This window comes from Diadema antillarum, unplaced genomic scaffold (genome assembly GCF_040938485.1).
Source record: "Diadema antillarum isolate AM-2024a unplaced genomic scaffold, OU_Dant_1.0 scf00000198, whole genome shotgun sequence".
In the NCBI taxonomy this organism is placed as follows: domain Eukaryota; kingdom Metazoa; phylum Echinodermata; class Echinoidea; order Diadematoida; family Diadematidae; genus Diadema; species Diadema antillarum.
The window spans coordinates 349,789-363,771 of record NW_027271087.1 but is presented as its reverse complement, the minus strand read 5'-3'; the positions used below and the strand labels follow the sequence as shown (position 1 = coordinate 363,771).

At 38.4% G+C, this 13,983-nt stretch overlaps 1 protein-coding gene and 1 non-coding gene across 2 annotated transcripts in view; one reads left to right on the top strand and one right to left on the bottom strand.

Moving 5' to 3' along the window:
• LOC139723730 (protein unc-93 homolog A-like) overlaps window positions 1-10,921 on the bottom strand; it is a 31,005-nt gene extending 20,084 nt beyond the window's left edge. The window contains exon 1 of the mRNA XM_071634946.1: window positions 10,666-10,921. Coding sequence (XP_071491047.1) covers window positions 10,666-10,921 — 256 coding nt within the window. The remainder of the gene's footprint in view (window positions 1-10,665) is intronic.
• A 2,063-nt stretch (window positions 10,922-12,984) lies between these two features.
• Window positions 12,985-13,057, top strand: Trnaa-agc (transfer RNA alanine (anticodon AGC)). Its single transcript has one exon. It is a non-coding gene; the product is annotated as a tRNA-Ala (tRNA).
• The last annotated feature ends 926 nt before the right edge of the window (window positions 13,058-13,983 follow it).

Sequence of the window (13,983 nt, the reverse complement as noted above, 5' to 3'; positions counted from 1 at the left end):
CCTCAAAGACCCAATTTTACCAGCTAGACTATAGCCCTGGCTGGAAAAGTAACCTCCTGAAACCCACTGGAACTTGTTCTATGTTTGTATCTCACCTGATAAACACTGTCGACGTAGTATTCTGGCGTCCTTTCAATAACTTTCCACAGTTTTGAGCTATATGACCACCAAATTCACTCCTCAGATCATCTAATGATTGCTGTCAAGTGTTAATAATGGTGAAGTCCGACTACGTCAACAGTCAAAAAGTCAATGAACTAGGCCTATGCCATTTAAAAATCTCTGTAATCACAAAGTCGATACGTGGACGAGACATCACTTCGCTTTTGCCTTGTTAGATGGTGAATATTTGTAAGCTTCCGTTTCTAATTCATACAGCACCAGCATACGTCATGTCTGAGAATAGCGGTAAAGAAGATTAGAGTCTTTGGCAACAAGTGCAAAATTAAATTCTGTGCCTTATTTGCTAAACAAACGTGGTATAGTGATAGGAGGACAACGACCTGTTAGGCAATATGGCAGACCAATAGCTCTATATTATTAGTGTTATAGAATAATTGACAATGATGTAGTTCGGGGGGGGGGGGGGGGCGTTTCATCAACGAGTTCGTCGGAGGTTTTCACCGACAAATTTGCAATCAGCCAATCAGATGCAAGGATTTCAGTAGCTTTTCAAATTTGTCGGTGAAAACCTCCGACGAACTCGTTGATGAAACACCCCCCTGAAGCATACTTTTCATTAGATGCTTTTGCAATGACTCAATGTATACTTTTAATCGAACTAAGTATATATCCATGACTTGCTCATGAATTACGGCAGAACGATTCGGTGAGGAAAGTTTTCTGTCATGTCATTACGGAAGAAGTGAACGTGTCAATATTTTGCTATTTGTTCCAGAATTATTTCTGAAGTGGTTAAATGTATTTTCCTAAAACATTTTTTCTTTTATATAATACCTACGTTGCATTCAAATGCCTATTCGTTGAAAAAATGCGGGCCATGTATTCAAAGGTCAAAGATCATAGGTTAATGGAAGTAGGGCATACATTGTACAACATTTCACTAAGTTGTTGGTGTTTTTGTTTTTGTTTTTGTTTTTGTTTTTGTTTTTTTTTTTGGGGGGGGGGCATGATTCAAAGTGTCCTAAAACCTTGTATAATACATGTAATTAGTTTTGTAGTCACGACTCTTGCTATGTATGATGCCAAACTCTTCCCGCTCATACCAATGCAGCCGTTTCAGGGAAATAATTATGATAATGATTGGTAATGCTGAAGTGGTTCATAACATTCCATTGATACTATGTATAGAACAGAAAGTGAATTTGACAATGGTAAATGATATCCGCAATTTACTCTTTGACAGGTTCTATCATCCGATTAATAATGTATAAATTGAATATACAGTAGTCCCCTATTCAGTAACTACAGGTTAAGTTAGATAAGCTGCATTCATTTTGCACGCGACCATGGCGTTATAGCCAAAGATGATTGAATTCTGTAAATCTCTGTGTGCCTGCACAGGATTGGAAAACGAAACAACTTTCTGTGTATAGAACAACGAAACAGAAACTGGTGCATGCATTATTCTCAGTCACTTTGTTATGCATAATGATGGTTTGCTCGTTGCAGTTCCGGAATCTCAGCTCGAGGGACTCGAATTGATCCCAAATCAGTCGGCATGCGTGTATGACCCAAAACAATATCTGAACACAATTATAACTGCAGTCCTCCATAGTCTCTATTGGTTGCCGATAAGGGCTGGTATCAAGTTTGATTTTCATATTATTTACAGTACCTTGTATTTAAATGTTTTCATCGAAATGCCCGTATACGGTATATGCGTATCTCAGTTAACTCTTTAAACCATAGTTGTAATCTACGTGCCAAGAATCTCATGTTTTCAATAAGCGTGAACTCCAAGACATGTCGTGATAAGGACTTTAAGACAATTGGCATCGTCATTATAAAATGAATTCCCCTTTTACAAGACACGTTTTAGATTTTAGATAGAAATATGGATTCGTTTGAATGCATACAAACAGCTTCTTAAATCCTCTTACATTTTGTTTTTAAGATATGGTGTATACTTTAGAAGTGTAAGAAGCATGCTCTTGTTTTAGAGGCTTTGAGTACTGGTAAGAAGCATATGTTATTCTTATACTAGTAGATTATGTGAATAAGTACGCATTCAAGAACGTTTTGAATAAAACGTATCCAGACAACTGCATATCATATTTTCACCTCTTCCTTCATGCAGATGTATACTCTTGCCGAGAAGGTTAACTGTTTGATAGATATAATGCTCACCTTATTGAAAAGGTAATTGGGTAAATTTTTGGTTTCAGTATATTATTCAAACACAACTAAGTTAACTTTTACATTAACATTTTCAAAACTCACAAAGACCACACGCACACACATTTCATGATTCACAAGATCCAAGTTACACTAATCCTATTTACTTTGCAGAGTGCAACAACAACATAAGTTATATACTGAGCAAATAGGCTTACATCAGTTTGCACTATTCAAGGTTTAGAGTAGTTAAGGAACTAAATCGTACCCGATTATGTGATGCTAAGTCGCACCTTGAGATGATGGGCAATATTGCCCCTATAAATGAGCAGGCAGTGACACTGACTTGCTCCTTTAAAGGAGCAATTTTACAGCAGTCATGGAGCAAATAAGCACCACATAGGTGCAACATCATACCAATAAGGCACAAGATTGCAAATCAAAGAGAGGGTACATTCTTGCATCCTTTGGGCATAAAGTTGCACCTAACGGTACGAGGTTGCGCATTTTTCAAGTGGGCAAAGTTGCTCCCGAGGGTGTAACTTTCACCCTTTCTTGCGGGTACAAAGTAGCACCCAAAGTTCCAAGATTGCACCCTCAAAACAAGGCACAATCTTGGAACTTTGGGTGTTTCTTTGCACCCTCACGAAAGGATGTACAGTTGCACCAAGATGTAAAGGCTACACGGGGTGCAAAGGTGCGCCGAAAGGTAAAGGGTGCAAGATCGCACCCTCAAGAAAGGTGCGACTTAGCACCACTTAGTGTGGGTGGAAAGATGCACCCTCAAGAAGAGGTGCAATCTAGCACGAGTTAGTGTGGGTGGAAAGATGTACCCAAGGGAACAGTTTCGCACCCTCAATAAAGGGTTCAACTTTGCACCCTCTCTGCAGTATTATTTTATACACACGTGAATTCCTTGTTCCTGTGAGCTACGTTTAATATGAGCGTGACCCAGTATTAGACACGTGTCAAGCCTTTGCAGACACAGAATTTTTTTTTCTTCATATTGTTTAAAGGTCATTTAAAACAAATTTAAATATATATTTATTTCTTTTAAGTTAAGAGGAGCAAATGTGGAGATCATGACCTGTGATACATGTTACGGGAAGTCTATATTTTTATGTGTACTCGGTTTTTTTTTTTCAACTACAAGGAATTACCTATGAGCTAATTGGATAAAGAAGCTAAGCATTCCTTTTTTTTTCATCAGTTAATGTCAGTGCTGGTGTATTATTCTTGAAAAGTTGGCATCTAAATGTCCTCCAAACAAAGTACTTACTGTATAAAATTATATTCCTGTGAGTTACGTTTCTTATGAGCATGACAGATCTGTAGACACGTGTCATAGTGGTTACAAACACTAAGTTTCCTTTGCTTTCATCGTTATCAAGAAGCGATTTTGAACAATTTCAGATGTTTTGGTTTTTTTCAATTTCGTTACGAGAAGGCAATAATGATTTCATGTAAAACATGATAAGGACATGTTCAGTTGATAGTTTGGTTATATTATCATTACTCATCTTCGTCTTCTCAACAAGAAGATGATACACATGAGCTCATTTGCTAAAGAAGTTGAAGGATGTTTAATTGCTGGTAGCCACGTAGGGGCTTTTGTCATAACATTTTGCATCTTAATACCTCGAAACTAAGTACATGCAGTATTAGTTTATAGATAACATAATATTTTTGTTGTTGCTGTGAGCTTATTCATATCAATTTTAGACATGTTTCTCATATGTTTCTGTCATATGCTTTACTGAAGAACAGCAAATGTTGAGTTTATTGGCAAGAGAGGTTGATCATTACTTTACATTTAAGTTCATTGAAGTGCCGGAGCATGAACTTGTCTTGAAATATTAGCATCCAAAACCCTCCAAACCAAAAACGTGCAATGCTAGACACGACAGGAATTCCTTGTTGTTGTGAGTTATGTTTCTTAAAAACACTGTTTTTTTTCTGCTTTTGCAATGTACTATGTTCAAAATCACTCTTGAACAATTTTCAGATTTCGTTTCTTTCTTAAGAGAAGAAAACGGTGAGGTCATGTTAAGCATGTTCCTATAAGTATTATTTCGTTAATAATTTTTCTTTACCCATCTCCTCAACCGTAAGGTGATACGGTACCTAAAAGTCGAGCCAGAGGTGTTGAGCTTTACTTCCCCTTTTTAAAGTAAATTTAAGAGCTGGGGAATTATTTTTAAAAAGTTGGCATTTTAAGCTATGTACACCGAGGACGAGTCTTACTGAATGGATTTCTTGTTGCAGTAGAATTGTATTTTTTATGAGCTTGATGGAGTGTTAGACAATTGTATAAAGTGTTTGCAAAAACTGTTAATGTATTCCCTTTTGTTAATGTCCAAAGAGTTCATTTGCCAAGTTTTGATTGTCTTTTGTTTTAATCATCAGGGGTTTGTTTTATCATGGTCATAGAGGAAAGAAACTTAATTATAAAAAAAAGCCTTCATATAAGAAGAGATACTGTAGGACACAATTTCATCAAAAGTTGTGATTTTCAACATTTCCAAAATGCAATTGATGAATATTTCTCCCCAGGGGACAGAAAGAAAGTAGTTTTTGGTCTTGTTTTTTTTTTTCACGTCAGTATGTTATAATACCCGCGGGTTTACGCCCATCCCACCAATTTCCATCCGGATACTGTACCCGGCCCTGTTTTTTTTTTTTTTTTTTTTAACACTGCAAAGAAAATGAGAACACTGATGTTTGAGAAAAATCCCGACATTTTTGATTGGGCAATTCTTTTTTGATGTCTATTATTCTAAGTTTTTTGGTTATCACTGAGGACAAATACAGATACCCTATTTCTTCTACCAAAACCACAGCACTGTATATTCTCATATTTCTATAGTATTTCGTCTCAACACTTGCCCTATTGATATTTCAAAGCATGTTTCCCTGTGCGCTCAAGAAACTCCCCCATTAAAGGAGACCTCCGGGTGATTCTCAGATTTTTACATTTGTACAACTATGAATTAGTTATACTGAGGACAGAGTTTCAGAATTTGTGATAATTGGGATGAAGAATAAGAATATTTTCAAAAAATAGAACAAATTGCAATGAACAAGGATGATGACATGGGAGAGTCACCATAAGAATGCATGAGTTGGGGCTCAAGGAAGCAGAACAAAAGAATAAGGCATGCATAGATTATAGACAGGTGAACTCGCAAGCAAGCGGCGTTGTTATGGAATTACACTGCTATCATTTCTGAAATATGTGAACCTTATAGCTGGTAAAATTGGGTCTTTGAGAGCGTCTGGGGGCTACGCCCCACCACTTAAAGCGTCTGGCAACGGTCATGCATTTATTCTGTAAGTGTAAGAACAAGTTCCAGTGGGTTTCATGGGGTTACTTTCCTAATTTTCAGCTAGGCTAGCCTAGCTGGTAAGAGTTTGGTCTTTGGGGCGTCTGGCGGCTATTGTCTGGCAACAATCATTCAATTATCCTTTGAGTGTATCACAAGAACAAGTTCCAGTGGGTTTCAGGAGGTTATTTTTCCAGCTATATATAGGCTAGTCTAGCTGGTAAAATTGGGTCTTTGAGGGCGTCTGGCGGCTACCCCCCCCCCCCCCCCCCCACCACCACCACCATTTAAAACGTCTGGCAACGGTCATGCATATATATCCTGTAAGTGTAAAGAACAAGTTCCAGTGGGTTTCACAAGGTTACTTGTTCAGCTAGGCAAGCCTAGCTGGAAAAAGTTTGGTCTTTAAGGGCGTCTGGCGGCTACCCCCCACCACTTAAAACGTCTGGCAATGGTCATTCATTTATCCTGTAAGTGTAACGAACAAGTTCCAGTGGGTTACATTAGGTTACTTTTTCAGCTAGGCTAGCCTAGCTGGAAAAATTTGGGTCTTTAAGGGCGTCTGGCGGCTACCCCCCACCACTTAAAACGTCTGGCAATGGTCATTCATTTTTCCTGTAAGTGTAACGAACAAGTTCCAGTGGGTTTCATGAGGTTACTTTTTCAGCTAGGCTAGCCTAGCTGGAAAAATTTGGGTCTTTAAGGGCGTCTGGCGGCTACCCCCCACCACTTAAAACGTCTGGCAATGGTCATTCATTTATCCTGTAAGTGTAACGAACAAGTTCCAGTGGTTTTCATGAGGTTACTTTTTCAGCTAGGCTAGCCTAGCTGGAGTTGGGCCTTTAAGAGCGTCTGGCGGCTACCCCCCACCACTTAAAACGTCTGGCAATGGTCATTTATTTATCCTGTAAGTGTAACGAACAAGTTCCAGTTGTTTTCATGGGGTTACTTTTTCAGCTAGGCTAGCCTAATTTTGGGGGGTCCTTTTTGTGGCTCTCCTGGCCACACCCACCACCGATGACCAGCCAGACGTGCATTTCCATACTCAGGGGCATATGTACTAAATTGCTATACACATAAAAATTGGTAACCTTTTCAGCTAGGCTGACCCCCGCTGGCTCCCGGACTAGTCGCCCATAAAACATGACATGACTGATTAGATGTGTCGTGGTCATTAAAGGACAAGTCCACCTTCTTATACATTAGGATTGAGAGAATGCAGCAATATTAGTAGAACACATCAGTGAAAATTTGAGGAAAATCGGACCATCGTTCATAAGTTATGAATATTTCAATTATCTGCGAAGTCACTGCTGGATGAGAAGACTACTACAGTGTATGATGTCACATGCGTACAACTATATAAGGAAAATAAAAAGAGAATTTCACAAAACTTTACTTTTTTAATAAAGTGCACATTTCTTCAACTTGCTAGTGACATATGTTAAGGGTAATATTATTCCCCCTGCCTTCTGAAAGAGAGAAGTGAAGTGTTCATTTGTTAGGGGAGAAAAATGGAAATATGTTGAATTTTCTTTATTCTTTCTTTATATCGTTGTACTCACGTGACATTACAAGCTCACTTAGTCTTTTCATCCAGCCGTGACTGAGTAGAAACTTCAAAAATTCATAACTTTTTTCACAGATTGTCCGATTTTCCTCAAACTCTCACTGATGTGTTCTACTAACATTGCTGCATTCACTCAACCCACATGTCTATGAAGGTGAACCTGTCCTTTAAAGGGTCCCTGCAATCAAATTGTATGTTGTCCTCTATTGATGCCTTGGAAAGTTTGATCTATATGCTTAAATCAATGAATACTTCATTAAAATATGCATCGTGTATTTTTCCTATTTTTTTTTTACACTGTTTCATGTTCATACCCGGGGATTACAGATTAAGTCCCATCTCCAAAACAAAATCCTCAAGATCATTTATATTCATATTCCATCTGAGAAATAATCTGGGCCCTGTTTTATGAAGAGTTATATAGTTGACTTTCTATCATTTTTTAATAAGTCTATGGCAGCCTGTGTGGTAAGGGAATTTACAATCGATTTTATCTTTTGATAAAACGGGGCCCAGGTAACAACACTTGCCTCACCACACCATTCACTGAATGGTCAAGAATTTGTCAGAAAAGTTTGCATACTAGTATAAAACAAACAGAGAAACATGCGACCAGTGCTGTTGTGCGTGGAAAGTGCAACCTATAGATACTAGTAGGCCCTACTGAATGATAGAACCGAAGTATATTATAGCGATGCTTTATGCTCAGGTGTTACAGGACGATGATGTCACAATTGGAATGTGAATAAAGATGATCTAGAGGAATTTTCTTTTACTTTTTAGGTGAGTCTAAAATGGTGCAGAAAAAAAGTAATGAAAACAATTTTTAAGAATCTATATGATGCATACTTTCTTGAAATACTTAGTGATAGTGTAATGTACAGATCAAAATACATCAATTTATAGGGGTCAACATACATCAGGCTTGGATTGCAGGTCATTTTACGCCGCGGAAAAATAAAGCACGGCAAACCCCAATGCACCATGGAATGAGAATCAATTCCCGACTTCAGAGTGAAAAGCATTATGAGTAAAATCGACGAAAAAAAAAAAAACCCAAACAAACAAAAAAGCATATTTCAGAGAATTTTGACGGGAATTGGAGAATGGAATAAATCAGGTGGTAGTGCACACTCCAAAGTGGGAATATTGGAGTGCTATTGATCACCAGGTCCTGTACATTTAGGGGTAAAAAAAATCAATTTGTGAACAATGAATTTGAACGCCTAAATATAGTAAATTAGTTAAGAAATGTAGATTGGGTATATTGTAGGAGACAAAAGCTGTCGTGGTTTGGAATCGAGAGGCGGAATTGAAGAACGGAATAAATCAGGTGGTAGTGCACACTCCAAAGTGAGAATATTGGAGTGATATTGATCACCAGGTCCTGTACATTTAGGGGTAAAAAATCCGTTTGTGAACAATAAATTTGAACACCTAAATATATTATTAGTAAAGAAAAATGCTAATGTAGATTGGGTATATTGTAGGAGACAAAAGCCGTCATGGTTTGAAATCGAGAGGCGGAAAATGAGGAGAATTCACAAACTATGTGTGTTCAGCTAATTATATTCCCCCTGTCTTCTGTAAGAGGCATGTCAAGTGTTATTTTATCATTCGAGAAAAGTGAAAAAAAGATGGTGAATTTTCTTTACGTTTTCTTTATAGTGATCTACCGTATGAGAACTTTCCGAATCAATAAGCCATCAGAATTAAAGCCATGCGTAATGTGTAAATCTAAACATTATTCGGCACCTGTGTTTTTTAGTACCTTCCAGGTAGATTTGTACCTGCAAACGAAGATCACGACATAAACCACAACCTCAGTACAGACGACAAAAAATATCACCCTCCGTCTGATCTAAAGACTCGGACTGAACAAAAAATGCGGCCCACAGGTGCAGCTCACCTGCGTCAACGCGAGACAAAGACAACTAAAATGTCACAACAGGTGCACCCCAACTGTGAATGTGGAATAATGTATAGATTCCACAATTAAGATCGGCAAGGTCATTACAGTACATTGTACTTCATACTCCACTGTACGTTCAAAAGAAGATGAAAATATTTTTCACAACCACGTTGTCCTTTTGAATTTGTTGCTCCCTTATGTGCCTAAGAGACCGGTTTACTAACATATTCATGGATGTTTCTTCCGTCCTGACACAGAAACGAGTTTTTCTATTAACCTGCACACTACCTCAAAACACTTTTCAATATCTGGTATCCAGTTTGTACACATTAGTTGTTGCTATGTCGGGCGGACCTCGGACAAGCTGTCAGGTTTCTAGAGGAACCACTGACAGAAAGGCATGCAGATGAAATTTGAATACTGTTAATAAACCGGTCTCTTATAAAGATAGGCCGTTGTTATCCCTCCATATACATACATTGTACTTGTAAAGACAATGTGGCTGCATAACTCCTGTATAGAGTTGGAAACAGTGTTTAGAATCGGCCTGCTCTGTAATGTATTCACTGTTCACAAAAGTTGTCCGTAACAACCACAAAGCTTGCCAGAGGCTTGCCCTACCTAGCAACAACTGAGTGATTCTAGCCAGTGAAAATGTAAGGGAGCTGTTGAATGAAACGATTCTTTAAATTATAGGCTGTAGAAAAAGAAGCATCCATCTTGTGATACAACACAGAAACGGTCTAAGAGGTCCTACATATTTCTAATAATATGTTTGGCCCTTTGGGGCCCCGCCCCTGGGCGTCCATTAGATGAACAAGTTTGTACACTCGTATATAGCCAAACCCCCTTAATGGCCCTAAGAATCAATTATACAATGTACTGCAAAGTTTGTTTAATCAATTATGACCAATTTAAGAATTGATTAAAAAACAACAGCAACACGAATGAATTTGAAGTCCAAAACAGGGAACGGACGATGGAAGACGATCAGATAGTAATCGCATGAACTGTCTTTAACTTTTAGATGGGTGATTCGACTGTCAATGTGGCATTTCTCCGTTCTGCAAGGGATGTAAGGAGGATAAGAGCTCTCTCTTCCACCTTCCTGCGTTCTATGAACATTTAGCAATTAGTGTAAATGTCATTAGTAAAACGTAATTAAACAAAACAAAAACAAGTATTAATTCCTCAAAACCAGAACGCTTTCGAAAGGATATACACCCTTTATTGTGTATACTGCAATATCACGCATACAGACTGGATATATTGTTGAAATGAACTTCAGAGTAATTAATGCAGCCGCATTGAATTACAATATAATGCTGAAAAATCCCCAGAGGGAAAAAAAAGGAACCATGAATTTGAATGTATTTGCAAATTGCCCGATTGTTGCCGAAACAGTTCTAGCGAAGCGAAGTTACATGCCGCCACCCCTTTGCCGTACAATCTTGGAAGCCAAAGGAAACACACACGCACGCACACACACACACACACACACACACACATCCCCTCCCACACACAAACACACACAGAAGGAATTCAAATCTATGGCAACTTACCAGCAAAAGTTGTTGTTGTGTAGGACAGGCTAAGGGCAGCCAATCCGAGACCACTCTTGCAATTCACGCTACTCTGTAGCGTCACCAACGACGAGAATGCGGTAAAGTTGAGGAATACGAGCACACTTAAGACCAGGAAATTTTTATATATTCTCCTCTTGGTCCACTTGTTGATGTTTCCCTTTCCCTTCTCATCCTTTCCGTTCGCCATCTTTTCGAAGTCCTTGACCTCCTTAGATCGGCTCCTGGTAACCATGGTTGTGCAATCCTGTAGATAAGCAAAAGTGACATTCGTCATTCATGGTTTGTTGAATTTCTTCATCCTTGAATTTTTATTGTTTACTGATAATATTACGATATGATGTGTTCTCGGAAAATGGTGGCAAGTGTGTTCTCCGTCATGATGTGACTAAAGATTTTTTTTTTTTGGGTAAAATTTTGAACTTGTATGTTTTTTTTCTGTAAAATTGTGATTTTTTTTCAGAGAAATGAACTAGCATCTGCTATTAATACCTTCAATTAATATTTAGCTACTTTTGATGTGAAGATTGAAAAAAAAAACACATTGTGGACTCTCATAGAAAAGAATAAGATCATAAGATATAATAGTAGGCATATTGCGATAAGTTGTCGACAGTTAATCATTGTGTCTGTCTGTGTATTGGAAACTGCTGTCTGAGGAAACCAATTCTAGAACATACCGACACCTTTTTCTGTGCCTATAGTTATTTGCAGTTACTTCAAGCAAATAATAATTGAATCGAAAGAAAATGAAATACATTGTAATTAGGCACCGTTTCATTGGCGTTTTCAGCCTTGACAAGTTGTCATTCTCTGACAAGTTCAGTAAAATCCTAGGTTTCGATTGGCTGAGAAGCTCTGGTCACCGACGGTTACCATGGCGATTGTCAGAAACTGACAACTTGTCAGGGCTGACAACTTTCATGAAACGGTGCCCTTGGCATAGCACACACCACCCATATTATCTTTTGTCTTCCAACTTGCCCCAAATAGACATTCGGGCAAAGGTCCCATGCTTTAAACAGGCAATTACCCATTTTTTTACACCTGCCCGACCGTGCGTTTTAGATGCCCTGAGCAAGAGTGCGTGAGCTTTTTACTAGCAGCATGATCTTGACAGTTTTCGCACAAAGGGGAGTTTGAGTAGTCAACCCTTATGCCCCGAATTGGCTTGCCGCCCTCTCTCGTCTATATTTTAAGCATGACTGTAAATTTCACTGCTGCAGTTTTACTGCTCCTTGCCCGATTTTGCTCGCATTTTCACTGACTTATCAAAACTCTAGAAAGTCACTTTTAAAGTAGATCAATCCGGGATACTTGGCGTTCTTGATCAAACTCTGTAATAACCATTTGGTACCTATCAATGTACCCAGAACGACCATATATAGTGTGTACATGTACCAACTTCCAAATTCACGAGATCCAGGTAGTGACCAATGATGCCTTCGTCTTGTGTCCGTCTTCATATTACGATATACATGTACTACTGAATTTTGATTAGACGATAGTGGTAAATCTTTTCACTGCTCATCATCTATAAAAAGCATATTGAAATAAACCGGAACATGTGTTCGCCCCAACTGGTATTTTCCAAAGTGAATCTCGACGATTTATGATTATTAGAACACTACAGGTGTATCAACAATGATTATTAGAACCCTCTCTGATATGCTGCCATCTTTCGTTCGTACGCGAACATGTTATGAAGAGAATAGTTAAAAATACTCGTACATTTTGGTCTTGCATCAGGGCATTTCTGAAATGCATTCTCTCCTTACTAGGGTTACACATACCTGCTCAAAAATAAGTTGAGCAACAACCTGTTTACGCATTGAGACCTTCATGCATTTTCGTGAAAGCTGCTCGTAATAATTATGTCAACGGAGTATATACCATGGCACGCATACAGCGTACACGGGCAATATTTATTAATGGAAACCAAAGCCAAAATATCATTGTGGACCGAGTGAAAGCAGCAATATTAGTAGAACTCATCAGTGAATTTTTGAGGAAAATCGATCGATCGATTCAAAAGTGACACATTCTCAAAGTTTTCGTGCCATCATCGCTGGACGAGAAGACATCTACATTTCATGATGTCTTTGGACACCACTACATTGTATTACCATAAGCTGCATCACTTCGGTGATCCCTCGCATTTATCCCCAAGTTGAATTATCCTTCGGGTTTATGCCAGGTTCAAGTGTGTGCGTGTGTGTCACACACAAACACACTGCTATAGCTTCTGACCACCCGAGCATTGAGAATTAAGGGTTTCTGGGACGAACACTGCACTAGGGCTTTATAGCTCAGTCGGTAGAGCACCGGTCTAGCAATCCGGAGGTCTCGGGTTCGAATCCCGATGGAATCCCATTTTCTTTGCTCACTTTTCCATAAAGAAACTGTAAGGAGAATCCCACAAAATCTCAGTCTACATGAAAAGTACACATCCCATCGACTTATTACTGACACAATTGTTCCCCTGCTTTCTGAAAGCAGTAAGTGAAGAATGTGCTATTTCATTTGCAATAGAAAAGTGAAAATATGTTGAATTTTCTTTATATTTTAAGAATAATTGTCCATGATGACGTCATGAATTGTAGTAGTCTCCTAATCCAGCGATGACGGCACTGAAACTTTAGAAATTCATAACTCCTGAATCGATTGCCCGATTTTTCTCAATTTTTCAGTGTTATGATAATGTGTTTTAATAATATTGCTGCCTTCAGTCAATCTATGTGTTTGTTTGTTTGTTTTTTGTTGTTGTAATTTGGCTCGGGTGTTCTTTAACACCCTTTTCTCCCTTTCTTTTTACATATACCGACAAATCTTAATACACTGTACATGATTTTATAGCCACTTGGAATACGTATTGTTCATGCAAGACGAGGACTGTGCATTATTCCATTGCGTAAATCCCCTAATAAATACGTTTATCTTTAGCCATTGTGCGTAGTGATATCTGGACTCTAGTTTCATGATAAGAATGTCGTTCAATTATAGTTCCTCGTTTGCTCTACGATCAATCACAGGCATGCTATGGCTCAGAGGATTGTAAACACCGTAAGCAGTGACATTGGTAAATGTGTCATGCCACAGTACATATTCTTATCAATGGTATAAGTTCTAATCTAAGTTCAGTTCAGATCTTTGCGATAACGTTAAAGGTACTATGCCGTGAAAATGCATGTTGACTTGTGTTGAATCATAATACCCTGGCATCCGTCAGTCATGACTAACAAAATACACTGGAATGCACCTTCACACATTGACCGAGTACTTAATATTGTATGTTTC